The following is a 27,295-nucleotide window of genomic DNA, read 5'->3' as shown; positions in this document are numbered from 1 at the left end:
GTTGTATTCTGTCCCAGAATGGCAATACATTTTATTAAAAGATTACTGGATGCCCGACGTTGCACGGGTAATAAAACTATTTTTTGCACAGAAAATTTATTTTCAATCACACAACATTAACCATTCTAACTTTTAAATGAAAGTGTCTGTTTATTTCTGTGTGCTATGTTTATTTTTGTGTACTGTGCTTATTTCTGTGTACCGTGTTTATTTCTGTGTACTGTGTTTATTTTTGTGTACTGTGTTTATTTCCGTGTAATTAATACTGTACTAGCTGCAGTGCCTACTACAGATCTATATTGATTGAATGCAGGGATCGCTAAACATATTATGGAAATGTTTACTTTTCCATATCCATTTCCATAAACATAAATATTTCCATAATTTTTTGGAAATGGATATGGAAATTTTATTTTAGAAATATGGAAATGTTATGGAAATGGAAATAATTTGAAAATGAATTATGGAAATGTTATGGAAATGGAAAAAAATATGGAAATGAATTATGGAAATATTATGAAAATGGAAATAATATGGAAATAAATTATGGAAATGCTATGGAAATGGAAATAATATGGAAATAAATTATGGGAATGTTAGGGAAATGGAAAAAACTATGGAAATGAATTATGGAAATGTTATGGAAATGGAAATAATATGGAAATAAATTATGGAAATGTTATGGAAATGGAAATAATATGGAAATAAATTATGGAAATGTTAGGGAAATAGAAAAAACTATGGAAATGAATTATGAAAATGTTATGGAAATGGAAATAATATGGAAATAAATATGGAAATGTTATGGAAATGGAAATAATATAGAAATGAATTATGGAAATGTTATGGGAATGGAAATTGTGACAAACACGTAATCCCTAATTAAATGTCAACTTAAGCACTTTTTCTTCACCCTTAAGCACATATTTTCGTTCTGGTATGACACACCAAAATTTATTGTATTTTTCTCTGCATTTTCACTATTTGTTGAGTCGATTACACAATAGTAAGTGTCAGTCATCTACCGGTGTGTGTCGACTATTAAACAGTCCACATCAATTATTCACTAGTAAGTCTCTACTACTTATCAGTACATGTTAATAACCAACCAGTTCTCTGATTTCATTTATGCTCTCACTTATACTGTGAGACTATATATAGTCTATATATAATATATAATCTATATATATATATATATATATATATTATATCAGTTATATATAATATATATTATATATGGTCTATATATATGTAACATATATATACTATAAATTCCACTGTCATACAGCCCACGAGCAAAGTGATAATGGAAAAAAGAAAGGGTACTGTTGGTTGTTGAAAAAGTAGTTCTCAGCAGGAATTGACAGAGTATAGTGCAAATGAGACTTGTTTGAGATGATATAAAATAATTTTGAGGGAGCACGACTCTAAAAAAGTGCAACTAACAACTTATTTTGGAGGTAAAGTTGGGCTGAAACCAGGTATACGACTAATTGGTAAATTGTTGATATTACAATATCTGTTATAAGTATACAGTATCTGTTAAAGGTCGCACAGTCTAGTCTCCTCTCTTTTACGTTGTAAGATTTGGTCATTGATAGCTAATCAAGTGATGCGCTCCCTAGCGAAGTTGTTAACAAGTAAGTCATTGATGCTTCGAACTCGAGAGAGAGCAACAAACGATATTCCAGCGGTCATTCCGTGGTGACCTATATCAATGACAGCTTTAGCCATGGTAAGACCTTGACTCTTGTGTATTGTCAAACCCCTAGCTAGATCGAGAGGAATGCCTCGTCATAAAGGGGCATTGTAGTTCGGCCCTAGCTTTTACATAAGTTGTAAAGAATTTCGGCTAACGTTTTAAATAATTCAATGAAACCTTCAGTGATTGGACAAAAAAACATAGGCTGATAAACTGTGTACCACAATTTCGTACCTGTAAATCGGTCTACGCCTCAAGCGGTCTACATTTATTACAGAAACCTTCAAATAAATTTGATTACAAGTAAACAAGGCCATAGACTGGTGAAATTAGCACGGTTTTCTCGTGAAATGCGCACTGCTAAATAGTTTTACTATCTGTCGCACGGCTTTATTGGCGTATCGTAGGCCGGGCTTAACTTTTATTAAACCAAGATTTTCAAGCGTTTTGTGGCGATTTTCAGCCAAATTAATCTGTCTATTTGTGTATAATCCGATCAGATGGGTAAGTTTTAAGATACTGTCGACAATTTACAAAGACTTGGTAACATATTTAAATAGGCTTAAATGTGTTTTGTATCGTTATTATTCTTTAACGACTCTACAAAACGGTGGTTAAATTTGTTGATGAGATATTGAAACAATGGGTTGCTACGTTGTTGATGAAAAATTTTCGTAAGTTGTGTGCACATGCATTTATCATAAAAACTCTCAAACTTCACTCCGCTCATTTGGTCATGGTACTATATCCGTTATATATATATTAAACCCGTTATGCATATTAGATCTTTTATATATATTATATCCATTATATATATAACATATATAATATCCGTTATAGATATTATATCCGCTATATATATATATTTTATCCGGTATATATATTATATCCATTATATATTATATCCGTTATACATATTATGTTTGTTATATATATATTTTTTTAAATATATAATATATAGTCTATATATAATATATATACATGTACAACGTATATAGTATACATATATATTACATCCGTAGACTAGTGTAGTCTGTTGCCCTATTTATCTTGTCTGATATAAAAGAACTAAACTGTTTGTCCAGAGACAGACTAGAGCTGAGACTCTGCTGATTGCTGACTCATATGATTGTAGACTGCTGCCCATCAGCAGGCATTAGCAGGCTGCCTTAAGTTTAATGTTCCCCTAACGTCTGGCGTCAATCACTAGCCAGTGCTTTGAAGTCTACTAGTACATGTAGCGGGTAGTGGATAGGTGAGCACCAAGTGGTTTCATTCCCACAAAGCCACTAATGAGCATGCCAGGCAAGAAGTCAAGAAGCAACAACAACAAACAACTCACTTGATAGTCTCGTAGAGGTGAGGTAGGTCTGTACCGCCTGCGACCCCGATCTAGAAACAAACATATGCGTGTATCGGAGATTTTTAAGTTTGATAAAACAGATGATCCCAATTTTCCAGTCTCCCAGATAACCTACAATAGCTCTTCAAAACTAGTCAGATGACAAAATTATCAACAAGCCCATAGTATATAAGGCTTTGATGAATGTCATCCTCAATTGGCAGAAAAGTGACCAAGTGTGAGATTATAAAATTAGAGTAAAAATTAACCAATAAAGATTAAGTAAAAACGTGTCAGGCTGCTAATAAATAGTCTACCGGGACCTTCTGTTCTACCGGAATCTTCTGTTGACTTCATCTCACCAGAAGGTCTACCAGACTTTTGAAGAGATAGGCGGAGAACCAGTCAAGTGGCGCAAATGTGTGAGCTATTATACGCTAGGCTAGAAATAACTGCGAAGGTGCAACCATGTATTTCTAATTTATTTATGTACAAACACACACAAATTCTATATAAAACGTCAATATTAACTGTAACATCTCTTTTAATTATTGCGGTGGTTAGAGAATTATGAAGTATGGAGAGAAAGGGCAGAAGTGAAATTGTTCGGTTGATACCTTCGAGTAGTAACCAGTCTTACCTCTGGTGGAATATTCCAGATCAGAGCTTCGGAGAGACGAGACAGAGGATCTACGAGTTCTCCGTGGCTCACCACCAATTTTCTCCTTCAACTAAATAATGTTAGTCCATGATTATGAGAGTTGTCACACTCCGTACATAAACTAATCCAGATAGACTAACGCTAATAAACTCATAATTCAGGGGGTTTATGCATTACTTTAATCAAACATAACTTACCCGTGAGGCAATTTATAACAGTTAAGCATGATTGTGCAGGTCTCGTCATTATACCTACATGTGTGTAGCTGACCAACTAATTGAATAAGAAATTATAACCTTTGGGCAACACTTTACAGCCTTGTTTTCCATTGCTTGAAGCTTTTAAAAAACTTAAGTTTAAAGTGGTTTAATGTTTGTCAATAGAACAAGCAGATTTCAATAGGCATTGTCTTACCACCTCAGTCTTTGAATACTGACTGCTAAGAAAATGAGGTCAATAGTATGCTGCAGCCTAGCAAAATAAGCAACGATATATTGAAATTGCAACAGCTCAAAGTCAAGCAAAATTCTTGACTAGTTAAGTTTGTTGTAGTCAAACTTATATAAATATTTACATAAATAATAAATATGTATTTATTATTATTTACGTAAATAAATCTTTACATAAATAAGAGTCGTGGCCGTCCATAGCCACTGTTAGAGGTTGTAAAAAAATTGCATCATGTGAGACTCAAACACGCGACTTTCAGCCTGCTAGACCAACGCCTTAACAATTGCACCAGCCAATTGCCCACAATATTTCCAGAATAATTGTATGAGTAGCTATTACACCTGCAAATCTGTGATGACATGCTAGACTGTTGGGTTAGTAGTACTAGTCATAACACTATTGAAATGCATGGTCATCAGTGTTTTTACCTCTGCTATCACTAGTGGCTGACCGGGTGGAAACCAATCTGAAATGGATTTTGGCATATAACCAAACTTGAAGAAGTTGTTTCTACTGTTAAAAGGCTCGAGTCACATATCCAAGCAACTAATGCAAACAGTGTGGAAGTTTTACCTTGTTTATGGAAGAGGCCTGTGCATTAGCAATTGAGTGATACTGTCCCAGCATTCTATCCACATCCTGCAGGGCGTCGGCTGTTTCCTGTTAACATTCCCAACTACCTGTAGTTTGTGTATGTAAGCATGGTCTAGACAAACATGACTAGCACCTCCACAAAATGGACAACTTAATACTTTTACTATCGCTATAGTCCTGGTGATAACGCAGGTAGTTTATCATCCAGGTGGGTAGATATGAAAAGCTGCCAGTCAGATGGGTAGATATCAAAAGTTGTCAGTCATATGAGTAGATATCAAGTTGTCAGTCATATGGGTGGATATCAACAAATGTAAGCCATATAGGTGAATATTAAAAGATGTCAGTCATATGGGTAGATATCAAAAATTGTCTGTCATATGGGTGGATATCAAAAGTTGTCAGTCATATGGGCGGATATCAAAAGTTGTCAGTCATATGAGTAGATATCAAGTTGTCAGTCATATGGGTGGATATCAACAAATGTAAGCCATATGGGTGAATATTAAAAGATGTCAGTCATATGGGTAGATATCAAAAGTTGTCAGTCCTATGGGTGGATATCAAAAGTTGTCAGTCATACGGGAGGATATTAAAAACAGTTGGCTAGATAATAACCAAAAGCAATGTCTAAGGAGAAAACAGCAGCGATGAAACGAGACAGCGCAGCAACAATATATGGTTAATCAAAAGAGCTCCAGTATGCTGTGAGTATTTTATGCAAATAGCACCACTCTGAGTGAAACAACTATAAATATAAATAAACATCTGACACACCGTAGCTCCGCTACATCACCTACCATGCACGCTGGCTTTGCACGCATCTAAAATGAAATGTGATAGCAAACAGAGCTGGTAAGTCATGCTGTGAATATGGACGCTTTCTGATTCCATATCCACACCTCAGATCTTGCCATCAAGGAAATGCGCTGACCCCTACTCGTGGCAAGACATCTATATAGTGTAGGTGTGCATGCTATCCGCACGCTCATCATGTAGACATTTTTTAGGCCAGTGGGTCTTTCAATGTTGTTCAGTGTTAATATGATTGCAAGATTAGTGACTAATTGCAGAAGTATTCGATACTTAGAAATTAGCGACTATTCAACTCTATGTTGCGATTCCTTCATCACAAGAAAAGTCTAATATTTTAATGAAGTTGTTCGTAATAGTAATAAAATATATGGTAAAGTTTATAAAAATTTGCAGGTAAACTGAAACTGCATCCAACAAAGTTGCTAATACAAACACTGGTACAGAAAGGGAAAATCTGATGACGTTTTATATGCATTTATGCACGGTGACAGAGGGTGACGCTACAACGCTAGATGTTAACTTATGTTATTTATTCAACAACTCGCCATGATGGTTGCTTGTGTGCCCTTGGCGAGGCCTAGTAAAAAATTCGTCAATAAATTATTTTTTATTTCTTTCAATGACGCGGTATCCGAACAGTATTGTTAACATTATTTCTAGATTATTTGAGGCACACATGGAATCCAAAAGCGCCCCAAGTTATGTACATCTAGATTCTCAAACTATGCTTTTAAATCTTTTGTCATTGCCTCTGATGTGACCGAGTGAAACTAGTTTGCCTTGTGCTGCTCATGTTACCTTATGCCTTCATGCTGATAGTTTCTACAGCACTGCATAAAGCACAAGTACACAGTTACACTGCTGAGGTATGACAGTATGACAGGTATGACAGTATAGCATACATAGGTGATACATCACAAAAGTGATGGTCTACATGCAATCACCAGTGGTCTGGCAGTTGACCAGACATTTGTTGGAGCGACCAGCAGGCGCTACAAACCTTCAGACTGCCTGATATTCTTTTGGTATTGGAAGTTCCTCGGGAAGACTTGCGAGCACCTGACGGAGGTAGATAACTACTGAGTGAGTTCTTATCACTCTCCGTACTCCCATCAGATGAGATACTTGTGTTGGAGTCATCCGCCATCGCAGCTACATGATATTGCTACACACGGAGTATCTACAGTCCAAAAAGTACAGTTGACAGAAATTAGTTGCCCAAGTTGTGCGTACATAGATAGATATTGCTACGCTTACGTGTTACAAGCGCAATGATAACGTACTTATGTCAGAGCAACTATGTATAGTTTAACACTTTTAACAGCCGATCCAAGAAAATTAATGCCTCATGATAAAACCATTCTAATCCACACTCCGCTGCGAGCTGCTGGTACTTTCAATGCTGGTACTCGCACAGCAGCTGCATGTTGTTTAGCCTATAAAATTACACTGGGTTCAAACATGGCTCTGGTAAAAGATTTGATTCAGAAATACAAAAATAACGTCAAAGCAACCAATGTCGCAAAAAAGCATTATTCAAATCACAAACAGTACTGGAGAGTCAGTTCATATGTGTATATAGCAATCTAGTCAGAATGGCACCGACACCAAATAAAAAGCTTTGGGTTTTTTACCACAAAACCGACAAGGAAAAAATCACACCTGCTGCAGCAAAAAAATGTAAAATGTTAAACAAAAAATTGGCTCTTTTAAAAAACTCACAAAAATATTTCCAATTCGTTTGTGAGTACGTAGATAAAAAGTGTTGACAAAGTGTATCTTGTACTTTATTCTTTGCCCAAGCCAAATATTTTGAACTTTGAAGCTGGTATTAATGGATAAAGACAAACTATGGTGATTCACATAAATACATAGATGTATCAAATCTTTAGGCTGCTATGTAATCTGGCTGCTGCTGACACCCAGTTAAGAGTTATCTACCTACTCCAATAGCTGGGTGCTCCTAGAACCAGTTGATACAAAAGTAAGGTTTATGATCAAAAATTACTGGTAAGTCATTTGGCAATACATTCTGTAGTTTTGTTTCAAGTCAAAATGGTTACTGACATCTCAATTTCTTGCCAATAGTGATGTCTCCTATCACTTATGTCTCAGGTAGCTACAACCAACCTAGTACAGATAACACCTTGCTTTAATGAAATCTGTCTTCAAGGTGTAGAGGCTTATATAATATAAAAAAATATGCCTCTAATATAATTAATTTTCTCTAAAGACTATCTTTATTTGTCTCTATAAAAATGGGGGCTACTGAATACTTCTATCTGGTACCAGCCACAAATTTGTTATGTAAATATTGGGTCTCATGGTATCTAAAAAGAAAAACCTAATAATCAAGTTAGCAAAGCTAATTTTAATGGCTTGAACCGCACACTCGTACCATTAACTTGACCTTAGCCTGTTAATGCAAGAGTCCTGGTCGCTTGAAAGCTAATCCAGCAAGACATAAGCAGGCCTATTGGTTGGAGTGAGTGCAGAGGAATCTCTGCATAAGTAAAAAAACTTACTTATTTTCATCTTTACATATTTTCTTATTAGTACTTACTACTTAATTTACTCGGTTTACTTGCAGCCGGTTATTGACATGGAATAATGAGATGAACTTGTTACATAACGGTTCCTTTTTTGCACTGTTGTTATGTTCTTGTTCATAATAGTAAAACGTTGTCTGTTAAGCGTGTACACATTTAGACGTTAAAAATTTGATTACATTTGTGGTATCATCGGTGATGGTTTTATTGTAAACCTTGAGTAAATTCAAAAGTCTAAAGGTATAAATGAGCAAGTCACATCCAGCTACAATTTTATAGCTAGTGAATTCAGACTGCTGGGTAAGCAGCCACACAAGGTCTTAGAGTTTCCTGAAGGAGTTCAATAGAACATGAACTCCTTGCGCGTGAGAAAGGCTCTCCCTCTCCAGTCATTAAAAAATCGACTGATAAAACGCCAGTTTTGGCTGCAAACTGTAGCTGTAGCAAACATAGCAATGAGTGCAATAAAGCTTTTATGCAACATTGTTGAAATCTATATATATATATATATATATATATATATATAAATCTCAAAGTCCGTCGTGCGGTGTGTCCGGCTATAGCTATTAAAATCTTAGAATGAAAGACTCGTTTCGTGCTGGATTTGATCTTGGAACCTCTCGCTCACCAAATCAGCTGCTCACTCATCATCAAGGTACTTATATAGTTGGCATCCATTCCTAACACTTTTATTCGAGTTGCTAACTTACACATCATTGCCCGCTTGTTCTGAGCAAAGTCATGGCAAGTTTAGCATAAGCATTCTAATTTCAAACCCAATACATGCCCATGTCCAAAGAATTGGAAAACCCAATACATGCCCGTGTCCAAAGAATTGGAAAACCCAATACATGCCCGTGTCCAAAGAATTGGAAAACCCAATACATGCCCGTGTCCAAAGAATTGGAAAACCCAATACATGCCCGTGTCCAAAGAATTGGAAAACTTACGCAATTCTCTTTTCAAAAAAGTGGATTAAGATTTTCAAGTCAACCAAAACTGTTGAACAAAAATACTTGTGCATTGTTCATCAACACGCAACAATCAAGACAATACTGATGACACACTCATACATATATTGAACATTTTTGAAATATTTAGCAATTAATAATAGACACTAGTAGACCAGCAGCCAGTAACAACGATAAACGGAGAGCATTACGTAAGTACACGTATTACTAAGGTCATTAAAAAATAAAAACTATCAATCTATAACGCATTAAGGCATCTACGATGCACAAAAAGCATTAATCAACTATAACGGTACGACCAAAGCTAATAGCTTTCAGAATTAGTGTAAAAACTGTTTCAAAAGCAAATCGTTGTAATTGTTTATATAACTAGCTGCCTAAAGTGTATAAAAAAAGAAAAAATTTAAAAATAAGCAGTATATGCGCAACAAAGCTGCGGTCAACGACTGAACTAAAGGCTCATGTTACGTATGCAAACTTGCCTCTCATCAAACACAGAGATAATAATTTTTACTCATATTCTGATTTTTCAGAAATATGAGTATGAATATGAATATGCTCTCAGATCAAAAACTTTCAATCAAAAATATTAAAATATTATTGCCAGTTATTAGGAAACCTACATTCAAATCTTTGTTTGTAATTCAATTCATTCAAATCGCGGTTTGTATTTTTATTGGTAATTATTAGTGCTTCCTTCATCATGTTTTAAATAATTAGAGTCATCAGACGTCATGCAACTTCAGCTAAGTGAAAAGTCAGGTTAGAAAGGACTGTGCCTTGAACCCTATTCAGTGTTATTATTATATTATATAATAATATACCCTATATTATTATGCGCTGAATAGTGTAGCGAAAATGTGTAAAAATTATGACAAAGACTTTTCACCATTAAGGCGAAGGGACAACTTCCTATTACATGTTGGTGGCTGAGATATGCTACGATATTATAAAAGATTTATTCAAGTACAACACATCTTCTTTAGTAACTTAGCCAGCTTGAATCAAAGGGTTGCGCTGGTGTATGCACAGTTCGGTATTAGCTGTGATATAGAGAGTCTGACTTATCGGCTCTTGCTGGAGTTTCGTCGGTTTACGCAGCCTGTTTCCGGCTGTGATATAGAGACTGAATTATTGTCTCTAGATGGAGTTGCGCTGGTAGATAAGGTGTGTCACAGGCTGCGATTAAGTATAATATGAAGAGCACTTAGCTATTGGTAATCACGACAGATCTGTTTCGTAATTACCAACAAATCTGTCATGTTTACCAAGAGCTAAGTGCTCTCCATATTATACATTATACTATAACTCACTCTACACATAGTGTCTTGAGTGCTCTTTCTTTACTATTCTTTACGAAACTAGCGTTTCTTGTAATAATAAGTATATATATATATATATATACATATATACATATATATGTATATATTTATATATATATATGTATACGCACAAATTTATCATATCTAGCACTAAAGTCAGACAGCTCAACATAGAATGAAGATACGTACTTTATCTAATGCTTTACTAATTTATATACATATAGTGGAGTGTGTATTATCTGCTTTTGCATGATTTGCGCTGGTTTATACACTGTCTGTTACATAGTCTGTGATATAGAGAGACTGTTTTTGTTGGCTTTTGCTGAGTTGCACTAGTATATATTGGCGTAGCAAACCTAAAAAAATCGCAAATGCTGTTCTGGCGAGTAAACTATGAAATGAGTGATGGACTAAAAAGGGCCATGGGAGAGCAACTCTATGAACATTCATTTCTGATGGATTGATGAAAAAAAGAGATGGCTGAGTCTATGTATACATATATAAAGGACTTTTGTGATCAAAGTTGACATAGAAAAGACCCCGTTTGCCAAAATTTAAGGACATTTTTACGCAATCAACGGTTTTTAACGATTTTATTCATACTATTCGCATATTAGTCAAATTTATTTACGTTCATAGTTGCATCTCGGAATAGTCTAAGTATCTGTTCCAATTAGTTACTAGTTGTTAAAATTCTTCTAAGTAATATGTTTCTGTTTTATAATTACTTTTTCTCATGACTAGATTTTGTATTTATTACTTTTCGTCCTAAGAATATGCCTTTCTATTACATGAGAATGCTGTTCACAACTTATTGTATGTAATTTTTCACTATTATGGTTAGTTGCAACATAATAATTTTTTTATTGTTTCGTATGTAGAGTATTGCTAACTTAGCAAATAGCAAAGTAATGTGATTGGTCAGTCTGAACAATAGCTGTTATGCTCTAGTCCGACTGCTTGTGCAATATAAATACTGGGTGGAGAAGGTTGTGTTTTGCTCCTGAGAGACGTTTGAATATGTTACTTCCATAAAATTGTTTATTCGTTGGAGAAATATTACCACCTCTTCATAGTCAGTTGAATAACAGACAGCAAGCTCAGAAGTTGCAATGATTATTAAAGCTGAAGAGTTGGCGTTTTTATAGAATTTTGTCTCCTATTGGTTTTAGTAGGTTGCATTGTAGGCAGCGTTGTGTTCAGCTCACTCTGTTGGTTTCAGCCGAACAAACTAACTCACTTGTGACCATTGAGCTAGTTTCAGCTCCCTTTAATTGGTTTCACCAGATTTTATTGCAGGAAGTATGGGATTCAGGAACGCTGTTGGTTCCAGCAGAGCACAAGTGAGTTGGTTTTAGCTCATTCCTTATGGTCTTAGCAGGTTGTATCGCAGGAATCGTAAGGTCAACGTAGATACGCCGGAGCTAAGGGTTGTCTCCACCCCACTCTGACGAGTTTTCTCCAATACAGTCTGCTATCGGATGTGATATAGATGCTCTCTATCAACGGCTCATACAGTGGTTGTGACAAAGTTCGCAATTACTTAGAGCAGGCGTTTCAACAACCATAATCAAACGTCAATTCCTGCTCGGCGTAGTACAGGTTTGCCCTAATTTTACTTCAGTGTTTTTTGTTGCTCTTTTCTTCTTTTGAGCACACTTACGCATGCACCTTTTAAATTTAATTAAATAGAGATAGTTTGTCCATCGTGTCATACTACATTATAACCAGGGTTCGTAGCACTATGTTACATGCGTTAGTACGTTGCTTGTGCAGTAAGTGAGCAATCTTTGACTTGAGTTCCCTGACAAGAAACTTATGGCAGTATGTTAAAAGATAGTTCATTGTCGGTACTAAAATAAATAATTATGTTGTAGCTTTACCTGAATAACCTGATCGTAATACAGCATAACTCAATAGCAAAACCAATTCATTTATAATCTTTCTACGCAAACGAGGTTGTAATTTTTCGAGTACGATACAAATTTCGCTTCCCAATTGTAGCACATTATCACAAGCACTAGCACGATTAACGTCTGTCAATGCGTGACCCGACGCACTATACTGGTATACTTGGATTTTGGTTTACTTAATTCTTTTATTCAAACCGGTGTACAAGCGAGGACTGTTGTCCCAGGAAACGCGTGGGATTGGTCCGTTAAACAGGAAACTTAACGAGATTTTACGATCTTTCTCGAGACGCTGCAACCATGAATAGGTTTAGAGATGACGGACCGCCAATGAAAAAATATAGAAATGACCGACCTGACTACTCTAATGTAAGCATCTATTTATTTTATAAAACTTATGTTGAAACGAGAAATATAATGAGAATTTTAGCCACCTTTCAATACAAGCAATTTTATGAAGTTCCGGTTCTCCTTTAATCTGTCACCATTTGAATAAATATGCCAAAATAACAATCTAGTACACTGTACTTTTTCAAACGTACTAACGTTGTATACTCGTCATATGTTAAAATAATTCAAGCCAACAAATATTGATATCTGATACTAATAAATATTGTAATATATATATAAAATATCAACACAGCATCAGTTGTTTTTAATCTGAAGATACGAGGTCACTTGTTGTTCTGGTTATATATTTCAGTTCTTAACTCGGTAATTTGTACCAACATATAAGTTTTGCTAATGCCTTTGGACTTGTATCTTGTAACTAATTAGTATATCTGTCCAATCGTTCAATGCTACATTTACAATACTATTATATTAGCTAAATATTTCAAAATATTAGCTCAACAGTACACTGTTGAGTACGCTGAAGAGTCTGAAAGAGCATTTAAATTTTCGTTTGATAGAAGATTTTGTCACTCTCTGGATCACTAATGCCACGGTCATCAGGATCTATGTAAAAGTTAGAACTTTCCGATGTCATGTTTGTCTATTTCTTTTTTCTATTTCATTTTTTCTCATCTTAATTGCCATCTTCCGATAATGATATTTCAACTGTCATTGCTAGTTTACGGACAGACTGGCGACATTTCCTTTGGAATTACTCTGATCAATCTTTTCACAGCTTTACTTTCAGATTGTTGCTCGCCAAATTTGGAAATGTTTGCTACAAAAATGAATTTAAACTTGATAACATTTTTTTTACAAAATACTTGTAACATATAGTATAGCAAATGTAGTAAAGCATTAAGTTAGTTGAAGAAAAAAAAGAAATGTACATAGCTGTTAATTTTACTTACAAAGGTTTTTTGCGACCTCTGTATTGCTGAACTCTAATTCTTGCTTTTTCCTCGAGTTTTCTCCAATTGATCTTCTGTAAGTTGAGCTCTTCTTTTTGCTGTACTCCTTTGATTCTGACTAGCTTGGACAGACAGATATTAAGTCTATTGTTGTGAATATTGAGGTATTTTGTTACAATATTTACGCATCTGCTCTGCAGATGTTGTCTTGTCCATGTTGAAAGCAGAAAAGACCAGCAGACTTTCCACCTAACAAAATTCTATTTCAAGCACTTGTTACAAGTTACTCCATGAGTAAATTTGATTGAATTTAGAATCATTCTCAGTATCAAAGTCGCAGTAATACATTTGTAAGGTAGCAACCATTTGCTAACTTGCTTGAAGAAGCTAGTTAAGTTCCCATAATGGCTTAAATTTACGATATGAGTAACTCGTACATGAGAACATCAACAACACCACAAATTACTATTAAATGGGAAATTCACTCAAAATAATCCTATAATTATATGAGTTAGGGGTGTAATAATGGTGACACAAATTCTGGAAGTGTATGCAACTTTGAGCCAAACTGAAATTAGTTTTAAAGGTACAACATACAAAGTTACCGTTGAAAACAAATTACTAATTTTGATCTAAGAATACAAGTGTAGGAGAAACTTATTGATGTTTCCTCTCACCATTGTTACTCAAAACATGCCAGCTTACAAAAGAGCCTCACACCATTGGATTAGTGCACACAATACCAATTTATGCATTAATGGGCAGCATAGCCATATTAAAATTCGTTACAACTAGATATTTGTGTTCAGAGTAATATGCATACCGTGTACAAGCATCTCTATCTTGCTATTATGACTATAAAGTAGTTTGTGCATATATACCAACTTTAGCAAACTATTAAAACACGATAGAGGAGCACTATCCCCACAATTAGTTTCTATTTTAGGGGTTGGTATGTATACTTCATATGTGAAGCATTATTTTAATTAAATTGTTTTAAAATTTTGCCAAAAAACTCCATTTGTGGATAGACCCATATATATATATTGTTTCATGATTGCTGTGGGTGGTTGTGACAAAACTTCATACAAGTTTGCAAGTTGAAAACAACATATATTTCAATGAAAGTAATTATTAGATGTATGAAATGGATGTAGAAATCAATGTAGCTGGTCATTTGGGTTTACAACTGATTGCACATGTGTCCACTTGTATGAGACAGGTATGACTGTAGTAATTATAAGGATTTTGAAAAGGTGTATCTATATGCAACCCTATTGGGATTTATTCTTAGAGCACTGACTTTCAAACCAGTGAGTGCCCTAAGATATTGTCAGGATACATCTTAATGAAATTTAGTCAAGTTTTTTGATTGCAGAGTAGAGGACGTGATTCTGAAGATCGTCGGGATGATAGCGGAGCAAGACGAGATGACAGGTTTCAATCTTCTAGTGCAAACAGAGGAAGCGGGAGATTTGAGAAAAATGCAAGTAGTTAATATCATATTTTTAGTTAAAACGAATTTGTCACATTTTTTTCTCAATCATTAAAATGTTGCATTTCGCTCTGCTGTCAAGAGGTTTTTGTCATGTTTCAGAACACTAGTTTTTATGTACACAACAAACCTTTACATTTAGGCCTACGGCGACTTTACATTTTTATATGGCTGGATGTAAACTGGTGTTTCGGGTGTAGGCTTATAAGGTTTTTTCATCTTACGATGTTAAACACAATGCTTTTTGCCCTCGCCATTTGACATCAACTGAAATTCTTCTCAAAATTTATATTTGATTGTTGGTGCCCTGAATAAGTCGCAATAACAAAGATGCCAATATGCTATTCGTCGAAATCCACTAAAACTAACCTTTAAGTGTGCGTTGCATAAGCTAAATTCATTCAAGTTAAATTAAAAGTTTATGTTATATGTTTGTCTCGAAGGTAAGAACTCCCTATGGTACGCACCACACATAATACATTGTGATGTTCCATTTTATTTTGAATCGTAACCACTAAATAAATACGCTAAAGTTGCTATAGGTAACGAGTTGCTAAGGTTAACTTACTATTTTGTAACAAATTTTAATATGTACGGTGTTTGTATAAAGTTTGAATGGTTTTTACCAGGGGGTGTTTGCATCAGATATGTACTATGGGTTTTACCCCTGTATACAACATTTTTGCCTTACGATGCTAACACCACAACAAATTAATGTCGTGTTGTGGGATGAACTGTAATAAAATGGGTTTTAATGTAAATTTCAAGGCATTGTGAATACTAGGTAAAATACAGTCCATAATTCAGTAGTTGTCTGCATAAACCTCTAAGAAATCTCCACTTATTCTATTTTTAATGCATGATGATTAACTTTTTGTTAGCTATGTGTTCTCAATATTGTTGTTCTGGCTACAGCGTGGAGATATTGCTAGAAGCATTAGATTAATGTATGTGACCGACAGAAAATTCATTACAGCCTGATGTAGAGAGACACAATGCTCCTCCGTCAAGGGTTCTTCATGTCAGAGGTTTGAGAGAGTATGCAACACAAAATGATTTAGTGGAAGCTGTGAAGAACTTTGGTCGTGTATCTTATGTCATGATGATTCCACGCAACCGACAAGCCTTAGTCGAATTTGAGGTAGGCATTTTCTTGCGACTGTCCATTATTGATCACATGCAAGCTCATAAAATGTCAGTTTCGTAAACCTTCTTTATCTGTTTTCAAACCTGCAAAGTTTGAGTGCATCATTTCACTCTTGTGTTGTAGAATGTTGATTCTGCTAAACAAGTAGTGAGATTCTCAGAGTCAAGCGCCATATATGTTTGTGGGCAGCCAGCATTTTTCAATTTTTCTACCAGTGACAGCATCAAACGACCAGAGTAAGCTAACAGATTTATGTTTAAAGCCAATCATAGTAGCGCTAAGATTAAGTAATTTTAAAAGGCTGAGATAGGGCTATTACATGTATGATGTCTTGATGTATGTATCTATTTTGTGTGGGTTATCTTAAAATATGGTATTTAGAAGACTAATTCAATTTAATTGCCTAACAAAAGTTACCATGCTATCAGTCAGTCACTATGTTTCCATGACACGCGTGATGCACAAATTTGAGCCAGTCTGCAAGTCAATCGCATCATGGGAACAGCATAAATTCACGAGTTTTGCAATCCGCTAAACTTTATCGTTTCCATCATGCTTGTGAATAATGGAAACTTTATCGTTTCCATCATGCTTGTGAATAATGGAAACAGCGCTTGCAAATGATGCACATTAAAATACCACGCTAGCTATTCAGTTTGAAACATTTTCAATACTTCCATTCATCCTTTCTCGATCAACTTTCACGTATATGCATCGCTAATTAATAACTAAGAGAATACAACTCCTTAGCTTTTTCAACATGGCACTGGAATCAATGTGAATGTCCAACGTTGGCTCAGTTTAAACCAGTCAAAAAAACTTGTTTTTATGGTATTTGTAGTAAGGTGGTGTTGGAGCTCAAGTTGCAACTACATGAAATCCTAGCGCAATGGATTAGTTAATTTCATTTTCAATTGCTTTTATCAAGTAATATGATGATCCTTTTACTGGTGCAATATGAAAATCGTGTGAAATATATTAATTCCATCATCGTCTCTAATAATGAATGAAAAGCTTTCTGAGTTTTGTTCGTGAGAGGAGATAGCTCATAATTGGAAATTAAAGCAAAATCGTTTTGGGCAAAAAAGTTATAAGTTTGCAATTGGATTGTTAGAATTCAGTTTATAAAAGTTTTTTGTGCTTTGAAAAGTTTTAAAGTTGTGCCATAAATTTTCAAAATGCCTCTCAAATAGGATCCCGTTTGGCAGATTTTCACATGAACTGCAGAAGGCAAAGATTTTAAGGCAAAATGTAATAAGTGTGCTGTCATACTGCATGGTCACGTAGATGGGCTTGAAGCATACATAGCAAAATGTCAAGCTGCTCTTTACTACCACACAATATATCACTGGGATTAAAATTCCTACTTATTTCTTCATTCATGTTTGATTCAAGGTCATACGCATCATGAAAACATGGAGTTTGTCACTTAATATCACTGTTCTACTAGAAACTAGTCCCGTTAGGAAGGCTTGTGGTGTAATTTTCACATAATTGTCTACTCTGGATGTTTTATGCTCTCTTCTGTACTGTATATATTTGTAATAGAATAAGATGAATGTTAAGGTTAGACTGTAAAGTTTCCCTTTGACCACAATAATTGTACTTGTTCTTTAGACTTGACTAAGACTTATCGATGTTCCCTTGAATATCTTTTACGCTTAACAGCTACACTGTATATATAGTGGCTGAGTTATTATACAACCATATATAGTGGTTGAATTTTTATACAGCCATATATAGTGGCCAAATTATTATACAGCAAGACAGTTCTATAAAAGAAATGCTTGTGCAAGCATTTGGCATAACAGTTGAGTTACTCATAGGATAGCAAAGCAGTTACAAAGATATGCGGTCTCAAATCGAACTGGATGTCTCGGAATTTTACAGAAACTGTTTTGCCTTACTACTGCATTTTACCTAGCGTTGTTGCAGTTGTAATGCTAGATGAAGGATTTCATATTGCCTATGCTTTTCATTTTGCATATCTTTAAGTTTCCACAAGGTATCTTCTCATATCACTAGCTAGCGTTATTCTCTCTTGACAACCAAAAAGTGTTTCGGCGATTTCCAGATCGGAAAGTTATGCAGAAGCTTGTGGTGCAGTACTTATCATATCAATTTACATGATGGTTATGTCTTTTGATTTTGTGATTTGGCCTCATTGCAGCTATATTATGTAAAGAAATTGTACCGCAATGACATGTTTTATATGTAAATGTACAAGCAGTGATTTGCTGCCTGTTTTAAAATTAAATGTTGATCTTCGTTTTCCAATTCCCAAAAATGTTATTCATCTACAAAGTTCTTGATCTCATTTTAGAGGTATGCCAGATTTCGATGTTGGAATGGGTGGTGGACCAATGCACTCATCAGCAGAAAGCAAGATCTTAGTGATTGTAGTTCAGAATCCTAAATACCCCATCACCGTGGTGAGTTTAAAAGTTGTTGCCTTGTATATAACTATTCGGGTGTTGCAAAGGTCTTTTGTCACTACCGATGTCTCCCCATATATCCGTGTTTTATTGTAGGATGTTATCCAAACGATCTGCTCACCACATGGTGAAGTTCTTCGTATAATGATCATGCGCAAGCAGAATGTCACCGCTCTTGTCGAATTTGATTCATACGACTCGGCACAAAAAGCCAAGCAGACCCTAAATGGCTGTGATGTTTACTCTGGTTGTTGTACACTCAAAATTGAGTTTGCTGGGGTGAGTATTATTTTACATTTTCAACCTGATGATTGTCTTCTGCTGTGCAACATCTGTTTGTGGTCAGAGAAACCACAAGTGTGATATAAACATTGGTGAACTGTTTGTAGCCTGATCTGACAAGACTGAATGTAACAAAAAATGACAAGGACACATTTGATTTCACAAACCCTAACCCAGGAGCTGGTGGTGAGTTCCTCCTAGTCATTCTATTATGCCGTCTTGTTTCATGATAACAATGGACGATTCTAACCAAACTTTCTACAAAATGTTTGCAAATCGAAAACGCCATGAGGTTTCAATGAAAGTATTTGTCAGATGTATGAAATGTATATAGAAATCAATGTAGTTGGTCATTTGTGGTTACAACTGATCAAACATCGTCCACTGGCTCAATGCAATGAAGCAATCCCAAACGCTATAATACTGGTTCAATTTGTATAATCAAAGTGATTCATGGAAAATAGTAACATCGTACAAGCAATTGTTCAGAATTTATAAAAGTAAGCTTCTCACACTGCAAGTACTTGTCAACAAAAAGGATCGATTCCAAATGCAATCTTGCACTCGTCATTGTCTGTATATCATTGTCAATAATGAGAATGGAATAACATTGCATCAGAAATAATTGTCCGTCAGCAATGAAATGTACTACTTGCTGCAGTTTCTTCTTTTACAGGTTACCATGAACTTAAGGTTCACTCTTGATGCATATCATAGCCCAATTAAGCTTAATTAACTTTCATACATTTAGTCATTGGTAAAAAACAATGTTTACACAAGCATATCTGCATTGCAACTGGGAGATGATTTCATGTTAGATGAAACATCTCACTTTGTTAAAATTTAAATATACCATAGACGCTCCTATAACATAAATTCCAGATAACGTAAAATGTTTATGCAAAGTTTTGTTTTGCACTATGTAAAAATTCGATATAACATCAAGTGTCAAGCCGGGACAAGTTCTCAAATTCTAATTGAATGGTAACACATCTCGTCGCACATGTGAGAGAAAGAACAACATCTGTATAATGCTGTATATATTATAGATAGAACTTCCATTACATTTTTGTTCGTCATGATAGATCATCAGAGTTGTTGGCAAAACACCTGCCCAATAAATAAATACTTGAAGGCAATTGATTGGGCGCAAGTGTTACAGCGTCGGTCTACTAATCTGAATGTCATGAGTTGGATTATCGGCGAAAGTTGTCTTATCTTAACCTTGACTCCCTAGATACAGTTGAATGACGAACCGGTAGACACCTTTTTATGTGGAAAAAAATATTCTTGTCCTGCTTTATTGTAGACGTATAAAATATTTGTTATTAGTTTTACTTTGCAGAATAGACTGCTGTCTAGAAAAATTTCTCATCAACTTATCAGGAAATTCCTGCAATCAGTCTTTAAAACTAGTGAAATTGATCAGAAAAAGAAGAGTTGTCGATGCAAACTTAATGATTACTGCAGTTATGGTACAGCAAACAAGTTGAAAATTTAGTCATTTTTTTCTTCATGGTGAAAAGGGCGGGTTTGGAAAGATCTTTGAATGGATTATTAGCCAATTTTACTGTTCGTATAACATAAAATCCAGATAATGTAAATGTTCCTGGAACAGATTATTTATGTTGTAGGAGTGTCTACTGTACCTAGTCAGTTGTAACGACATGTTAAAACCGATTCCCTAAAAATTATAATTATATCTGTTGTAATAATGAGATGGCGACAGTAATAAAGCAAATTTAGCATATGATGGATGAGACATTTCATTTCTCATTAATTGCTAAAACAGTAATAAGGTTCTGCTTGTTAATAATATTCTTAGCCAATATTATCGGTCATATCAGGCTAAGAAAACGATCGGTCATCAAAATATTTCATAAATTTGTAACAAACAACATTTTAGATAGGTTTGTTGATTATGTTATAACAAAATGCTAGTTGAATTGTTGAAATTATGAAAATATTGAGATGTTCATTTATATAATTGAAAAAATGCAGAATGTAAATATGTTAAAATATTCAAATGCAGTATAAATTTACATCTTATCAGTGATCATAAGTGGTCACAGCATCATAACCTGGGACAGTGTTGTATAATGAAAGGCTAAGAGTCGTCTCACTCTGTATCAACCAAGACTGATCAGGTTTCCTTTCATGTTATTAGAATTACCATCCCATCTCACAGTATATTTGTAGATCATAAAGCATTGCTCTATTTGTCCAGTAGTGTCCTAGCGCGACATTATAAAGTATACTATACTGCAGATGTGTTTCACACAGCTGTGTACTCTATAGTTTTATTTCGTAAGAGTTTAGTAAAACTGATACAATTTAAAACTATAAGTGCACCTAAAGTTGTTTATGATTTGGAATACTGCATGCTTTGATTCAGGCATTTTTTAAGCGCTGATGTTAGTTGTCTAGTCACTATCAGATTTTACTTGCATTTTATCTAGTGTTTTGACTAAAAATTATGTTTTCACGCTCTGCCTGTATTGTGATACACTGCTGAAAAGCTAAGTTACAAGACTACATCCACAAAACGGTCAACTGCAGCATATTTCACTCTCTAGTTGGGTCACATTTGGCATTGACATAGTATCGGTGCATGAACTTCATAGTCTGCACAAAACCACCCATTCAATGGCTATACAGATACAGAACACTTGCGCATGTTGAGGCATGTCCAAAGATTGCTGCTCGTCCTTGACAATTTTAATGGGTTGGCAACCTAAGAGCTTATAATTACATGCGCAGAACAGAAAAGTCTCCATTCACAGAGAAGGCATATATATATATGACAAGAGCAGCCACACGTCTTTAAATATAAGGAAATCATCAACAAGTTGACGGCTGCAAACAGTATATGAATTATCTCACAGCATCACAAGTTGATAAAGAAGGTAAAATGTATCAACGCAATACGAAGATGGAATGTTTCTGAAAAAAAAATTGTAACATAAACATTGTCCATAAACAAGGTTGTTGGTTTATGCCCTAGACAATATTTGGAACAGAACACACAGGAATATGAACTTTCACTATTCAGTGCATCTGTTAGACTGCATAACAGCAGCTTTAGCAAGACATTCCATGGTAGTACCACATAATGGCTTACATTGCATGTGATTGATTCTTCACAAAATCGTTTTATGTTATTCACTTATGATATAACATTCCTCTGAATTGTCATGTCCGTTATTTACGTATTCCTTTTCAATTATAGGTTTTCCATTTGTTCGCTTCATTTTGACAAGTTGCAGATAGCTATACTTATTTTGCTGTTTTTTTTTCAACGTTGTTACTTTCTCCATTAGACTTCATATAATGCAATTGTTGTCATGACAACTTTTACTTCTGTTGTGTATATACCATATTTTTGAGGGGCTGGTTTTATTGTATTACCTGTATACAGGGCCTTTGTACGGAGGCGTGTTGTGCCAGAGAGTTCATCTGGAAGGTGCAACCTTGGGCCGAGTACATTGGCTAGGCAGCCACCTCTCTCCTTAGCGGTATTGTATGTTATCTATCTCACTTACCAATCAATAAACTTGTCTGAATTGTCTGGACACCTACCATGGATACTTATGATCTCGCTATGACCAGGTTGGATATTACTGTCTCGTTTTGTCTTGTATTTTATAATAGCCTTAGGGAAAAGCTTGCTGTGTTGGAAGGATATTGACTGGTCCTAGCACAGTACACATTCTACTTGTAGGCGGCAAGGGGGCATTATTAGGTGATGGTCCTTCAGGTGGCTTCGGTGGTGGCAACAGTGGATGGGATGATGGTGGCAACAACCAGAATTCGTTCAATGAACCCTTTTCTAGTCAGGGCTTCAACCAGCGAGGTATAGTCCTCTTGATTTGTCTCAAAATTGATTATTGTCACGTCAATGTTAGTCATTGTTAATACTTTGATAATTTGTTTTGTAGGTGGTATGGGTGGCAATGACTCCTTCAATGGTCCTGGAAGTGGATTCGGTAACAATCGAGGCGGAAACATGGGCAACAACATGAGTGGGGGAATGGGCAATATGGGAGGTGGAGGAAATATGGGTGGCAATTTTAATGGCGTAAGTATTATATGATGGGTAAGAAGACCAGTTTGGTCAAATTGACCTTGATACTATGGGTTAGCGCATGATGTTACTTACTTGAAAACTGTGAATGATATGCTTGGTTTGAGTTCTTGACCTATCTTTTCTGTACAGGGTGGATTTGGTGGTAGAGGAGGTCGAGGTGGTTTTCAAGGAAGAGGTGGTTTTCAAGGTGGGTGTACATTCTTACAATGGCTAGTGCAATGTAATTTCTTATAATTGTTTCAGGTTTGGCCACTAAAGAATTGTTCCTTTACATTAAACATGTATATTGACAGGTGGAAGAGGTGGAGGAAATATGGGTGGACCAATGGGTATGGGTGGCATGGGTGGACCAGGTAATGGTCCTGTGCCTGGTTCTGTTCTCCTTGTTTATGGTCTCGCTCCTGGCAAATTCACATGTGAAAAGCTCTTCAACATATTCTGCATATATGGCAATGTCGTCACTGTAAGTACTGGCTTTTTCCCGTTTCTTTGTTTTGTTGACGAGCTGTGAATTGTCTTTCCATTTCATGTCTAGGCTGTATTTCGCCAGGTGTTTTCTGTCGTTTTATCGCATATCTTTGGTTACAGATTAAAATTTTGAGGACCAAAGAAGGCGGGGCCATGGTAAACATGCAGGATCCAGCTTCTTGTGAGAGGGCTATCATGAACCTAAATCATGCCTTCTTCTATGGTGAGTAGACCCGTCCTCTTTTGTCTAAGCAACTTTTTTGTCACAGTTAGTCTCATCTGTGGGCAATTATCTAAACTAGGAATCTGCCTGCTATTCTGTAGGTAAGGCTTTGTCTGTGAGCTTCAGCAAACAAGAATTTGTGAAGATCCACCCGAACCCCAGTGAACTTGATGATGGAACTCCGTCAGCTGTTGACTTCTCCAGTAATAAAAACAACAGGTTCTTCAGTCCCGACAGTATCAACAAAACAAGGTTCTCCCCACCTACCAAGGTGTGTTTTTATTCTTTTATCGTTCATTCGTCCACTTTTCTTCATTTAACCCAGCATTGCTTATCACTATTAACGTCACTGTCAAAAACCTTGTCTCCAACACATGAGATGCAGAAAGTCTAAAAGTCGCAGTTGTTAGTGCTTCAATACCTGTTACAGGTTCTGCACTTCTTCAATGCTCCACCAACCTTCACTGAAGAGGAGATGATGGAGGTAATGAAGAAGACTGGTACTCCCGTGCCGGAGAGGATTAGATTGTTTCCTGTTCGAAGTGGAGCACGCAGTGCTGCTGGTCTTATTGAGTATTCTGGGTTGAATGAGGCCTGCGAAACCATTGTCTGCGCCAACCATACAAGCATACCAAACCCTTGTGAGTTCTGTTTATCTTACTGGTCAATTCCAATGAATAAAAATCCATACTTTTGATTGACAGCGTTAACTTTTGACAGCGTAGCACTTACAAATGGAGTAAAAATGCTGCCTCCTGTGTCAATTCAGTTGGGTGTATAAAGGTATAATTAGGTCCTTTTATTCGGTGTCTCCAGGTGTACTTTTATCTTTGAATCATATTGTAGCTGGTAAGATGCCCTTCTCATTGAAGCTTTCTTTCTCCGCCTCTCCCATCATAGACAGACTCGGAAGAAATGATCGAGACCGTGGTGATCATGAAAGCAAATAGACTCGGAATTAGATAACCTCGAATGTTTTATAGCTCGTGTATGTGTATAGTTCGTACTCTTGCAACTGTGTATATATAGACCATCAGCATTGCATGAAATGATTCTTATAAACATTTTACAACGTAGACTGTACAAATGTTACTTGTTGTCAGCATTTTTACTCTGGAAATACAAGCTGTGTATAAAGTTCCTAAGGATATCAGATTTTTGCTTTGAGGTGTATGTAAACTGACTTGTGACGCAACCATGTTGTTTTAACGGACATTAAAAGATGATAGCATCTGCAAATTGTTACTGTCTGTTTCCTTATACTTATATATTATAGGTATGTAGTTCATATAATGTATATCATGATCAAAGTGCCAACCAGTTCAATACTAAAGCTGGTTTTGCAAAGTAGTAAATCATTGAAATATGAATGCGTCACCAAAGATTATAAACGCGTGTACGATTGATTCGTGAACATTCCTAGCATTTTCCTCTATCCTGTTGTTGGATGCTACATGAGAAGAAATTACATAAATGTGATTTTATGCAAGTGCCCATGTCATTATATCAATGTAAAGAGTGGTTAATTTGATAATTTGTGCTTGGTCTGATGAAATCTTCATCAGACCAAGCAGATGGTGGATGCAGTTCCTCATCAATTTAAGAACCAGGCAGATGTTTATAAACAAGGCATTAGTGGTCCACAAGGATTATTACTTGGTATGATCACTAACACATCTGAAACTGTAATGCTGCCTGATAAATGAATTTTTTTAGCTGCTCCAAGTTGGTTATGAAAAAATAGTTCAAATGTTTGAGTTGATGCGCAGTAATGCATTTAATTATGGTTAAAACAGAATTTTTTAGTATACTTGATACCAAATACATGGGCTCTGTAGCAGTGAAACTAACATGTGCTTCAAGCTGTTGTTTTGGTGTGCGATAAGAGCGCTAAAAAACTGCTAGACATAAATTCACTGATAAAACAAAACGGGATGTTTGAAGTTCCTTGTGTTTTTTATACAAGCTTTGAAGACAAATTGAAATAAGACCTCTGTAGGTGTGGTAGTTGCGAGTCCGGAAATGTATGACTAATTTACATCTGCTGATTCCCTACTGCCTAAACACTACGCTTGCTTGCGCAAAGGCAAGATGACATTAGTTCGTATTCAAGAGGTACCCAAATGATACATAAAATCAGCCTATCAGTAGCTTCCTCACCCTTTTCAACACTCCAAGAACTGTTTCTTCTACTGTTTTTATAGCTACCAACTTGTTAAACGAAAAAGAATATGTCATCTGATATTTTCTCGAAATAGGCTTGGTAATAAGAGTAATATATACACATTGCGTTTTGACATATCACATCACACACCGAGCCTTTTCAAGTCAGTGTTTACTGGAGCTAAAAGCAATTTTTATATCGATCTTCAAGAATTAAATAATTAATGCAGTCAATTGAAAATAAATATAACAGGCTGTTATTGCCACACACATAATTAAAATAGTTCTATATCGAATGGAATGTTAGACAGTGAACAAGCATACATATATTTTTGCATCTGTTGGTAATGGAAAACAAAGCACCTAGGTTTGTAGAGGAGACGAGGGAAAGCGTGGACAGATGGTAAGCTTGTTAAGGATATTACCGCACAAGTACCGTATATAAGATCTGCTAGAATAACCAAGGCTGTCGGTCAAGAAAACACATTAGTTGTGGCTTTAACTGTTCGATAGTGAAACTCATTTGATTATAAGTAATTTTAAATAACACATTATTTCACACGAATTACACTCTATCGTGACAAGTATTGCTGCTTCACTCAGTTTTCTTTGCTTTCAAAAAAGCTAGTACAACTCTGTACTAGTCCATCCTAGCCTTGACCAATCATAGACCATGGCAATAAAACCTTTTAACAGTGTTATACTTTTTAATGTTTCAGGAAAGAATTAACAGCAAAAATCGATGTCAGTCGTCGAAAGTTTGAAAAAAATTATGGTTTCCTGGCGGAAGAGTATGACAAGGTAACCCCGAATTCGGGCTGACATACAAGAACAGCAAAATGAGTAGCTTGCTTTAGAATATGTCATGATGCATTCACTGTGTTTGGCTTAGTTGAAGATCATCCTTCACAGCCCCTTTATGAATGGAACCATGAAATAAAGTATTGCAAAGTTGATTTTCAGAGGAAGCTTTTCCTACGATTCTTGATGTTTGAAAAATAACATGTGAGAATCATCATTAAACAAAAAAAAAATAGCAATATTCGAAGATGTCGACTGCTATTGGCCTTCACACCAGTTTAAAATAGTGCCATGTGTGAAAAACCCGTCTAAGATCCAGCATGTTTTCTGCTTATGGCATGCAGAGGCTGTGGAAGCTGTTGTTTTAAGAACAGGCCTAATGTTGCTATAAGTGGCTCTATGTGCTCGTCTGGACATGTCTGAGCCCAGTGGTAAGAAAATCTCAATGGCTGGAGACAGGCTCAGTTGGAGAGAGCTATCATTCCTGTCACCACTAGTGATCCCTTTGGGTATGAAACCCCAACCTGTTGTTAGCGGTTCAGACACTCTAGATCAATGGGCTACATGTGCACT

The 27,295-nt window shown here is 35.7% G+C and overlaps 2 protein-coding genes across 4 annotated transcripts in view; one reads left to right on the top strand and one right to left on the bottom strand.

The window, feature by feature from the left end:
• The window catches only part of LOC137399582 (centrosomal protein of 128 kDa-like), a 37,969-nt gene extending 25,573 nt beyond the window's left edge, over window positions 1-12,396 (bottom strand). For 2 of the 3 annotated variants that reach the window (XM_068085761.1, XM_068085762.1), the window contains exons 1-5: window positions 12,291-12,396; window positions 6,566-6,745; window positions 4,729-4,815; window positions 3,685-3,775; window positions 3,045-3,094 (exon numbers count right to left, since the gene is read on the bottom strand). In XM_068085761.1, the coding sequence (XP_067941862.1) occupies window positions 3,045-3,094; window positions 3,685-3,775; window positions 4,729-4,815; window positions 6,566-6,712 (375 nt within the window). In that variant the 5' untranslated portion in view covers window positions 6,713-6,745; window positions 12,291-12,396. Of the gene's footprint in view, window positions 1-3,044; window positions 3,095-3,684; window positions 3,776-4,728; window positions 4,816-5,549; window positions 5,574-6,565; window positions 6,746-12,290 lie in introns of all 3 variants that reach the window. The other variant, XM_068085760.1, reaches the window with a different exon arrangement.
• Window positions 12,397-12,598: 202 nt separating this feature from the next.
• LOC137399274 (heterogeneous nuclear ribonucleoprotein L-like) lies at window positions 12,599-24,899 on the top strand. The gene is made up of 15 exons (XM_068085308.1): window positions 12,599-12,686; window positions 15,000-15,107; window positions 16,093-16,257; window positions 16,387-16,499; window positions 18,587-18,695; window positions 18,795-18,977; window positions 19,088-19,166; window positions 22,702-22,833; window positions 22,919-23,058; window positions 23,197-23,254; window positions 23,361-23,530; window positions 23,656-23,758; window positions 23,860-24,029; window positions 24,189-24,399; window positions 24,605-24,899. Exons 1-15 carry the CDS (start codon window positions 12,618-12,620, stop codon window positions 24,706-24,708), a joined length of 1,914 nt encoding a protein of 637 aa, XP_067941409.1. The 5' UTR covers window positions 12,599-12,617; the 3' UTR covers window positions 24,709-24,899.
• Window positions 24,900-27,295: the final 2,396 nt, after the last annotated feature.

This window comes from Watersipora subatra, chromosome 7 (genome assembly GCF_963576615.1).
Source record: "Watersipora subatra chromosome 7, tzWatSuba1.1, whole genome shotgun sequence".
Classification (NCBI taxonomy): Eukaryota; Metazoa; Bryozoa; class Gymnolaemata; order Cheilostomatida; family Watersiporidae; genus Watersipora; species Watersipora subatra.
The sequence above is the reverse complement of the archived record's forward strand: the minus strand, read 5'-3'. Positions and strand labels throughout refer to the sequence as shown.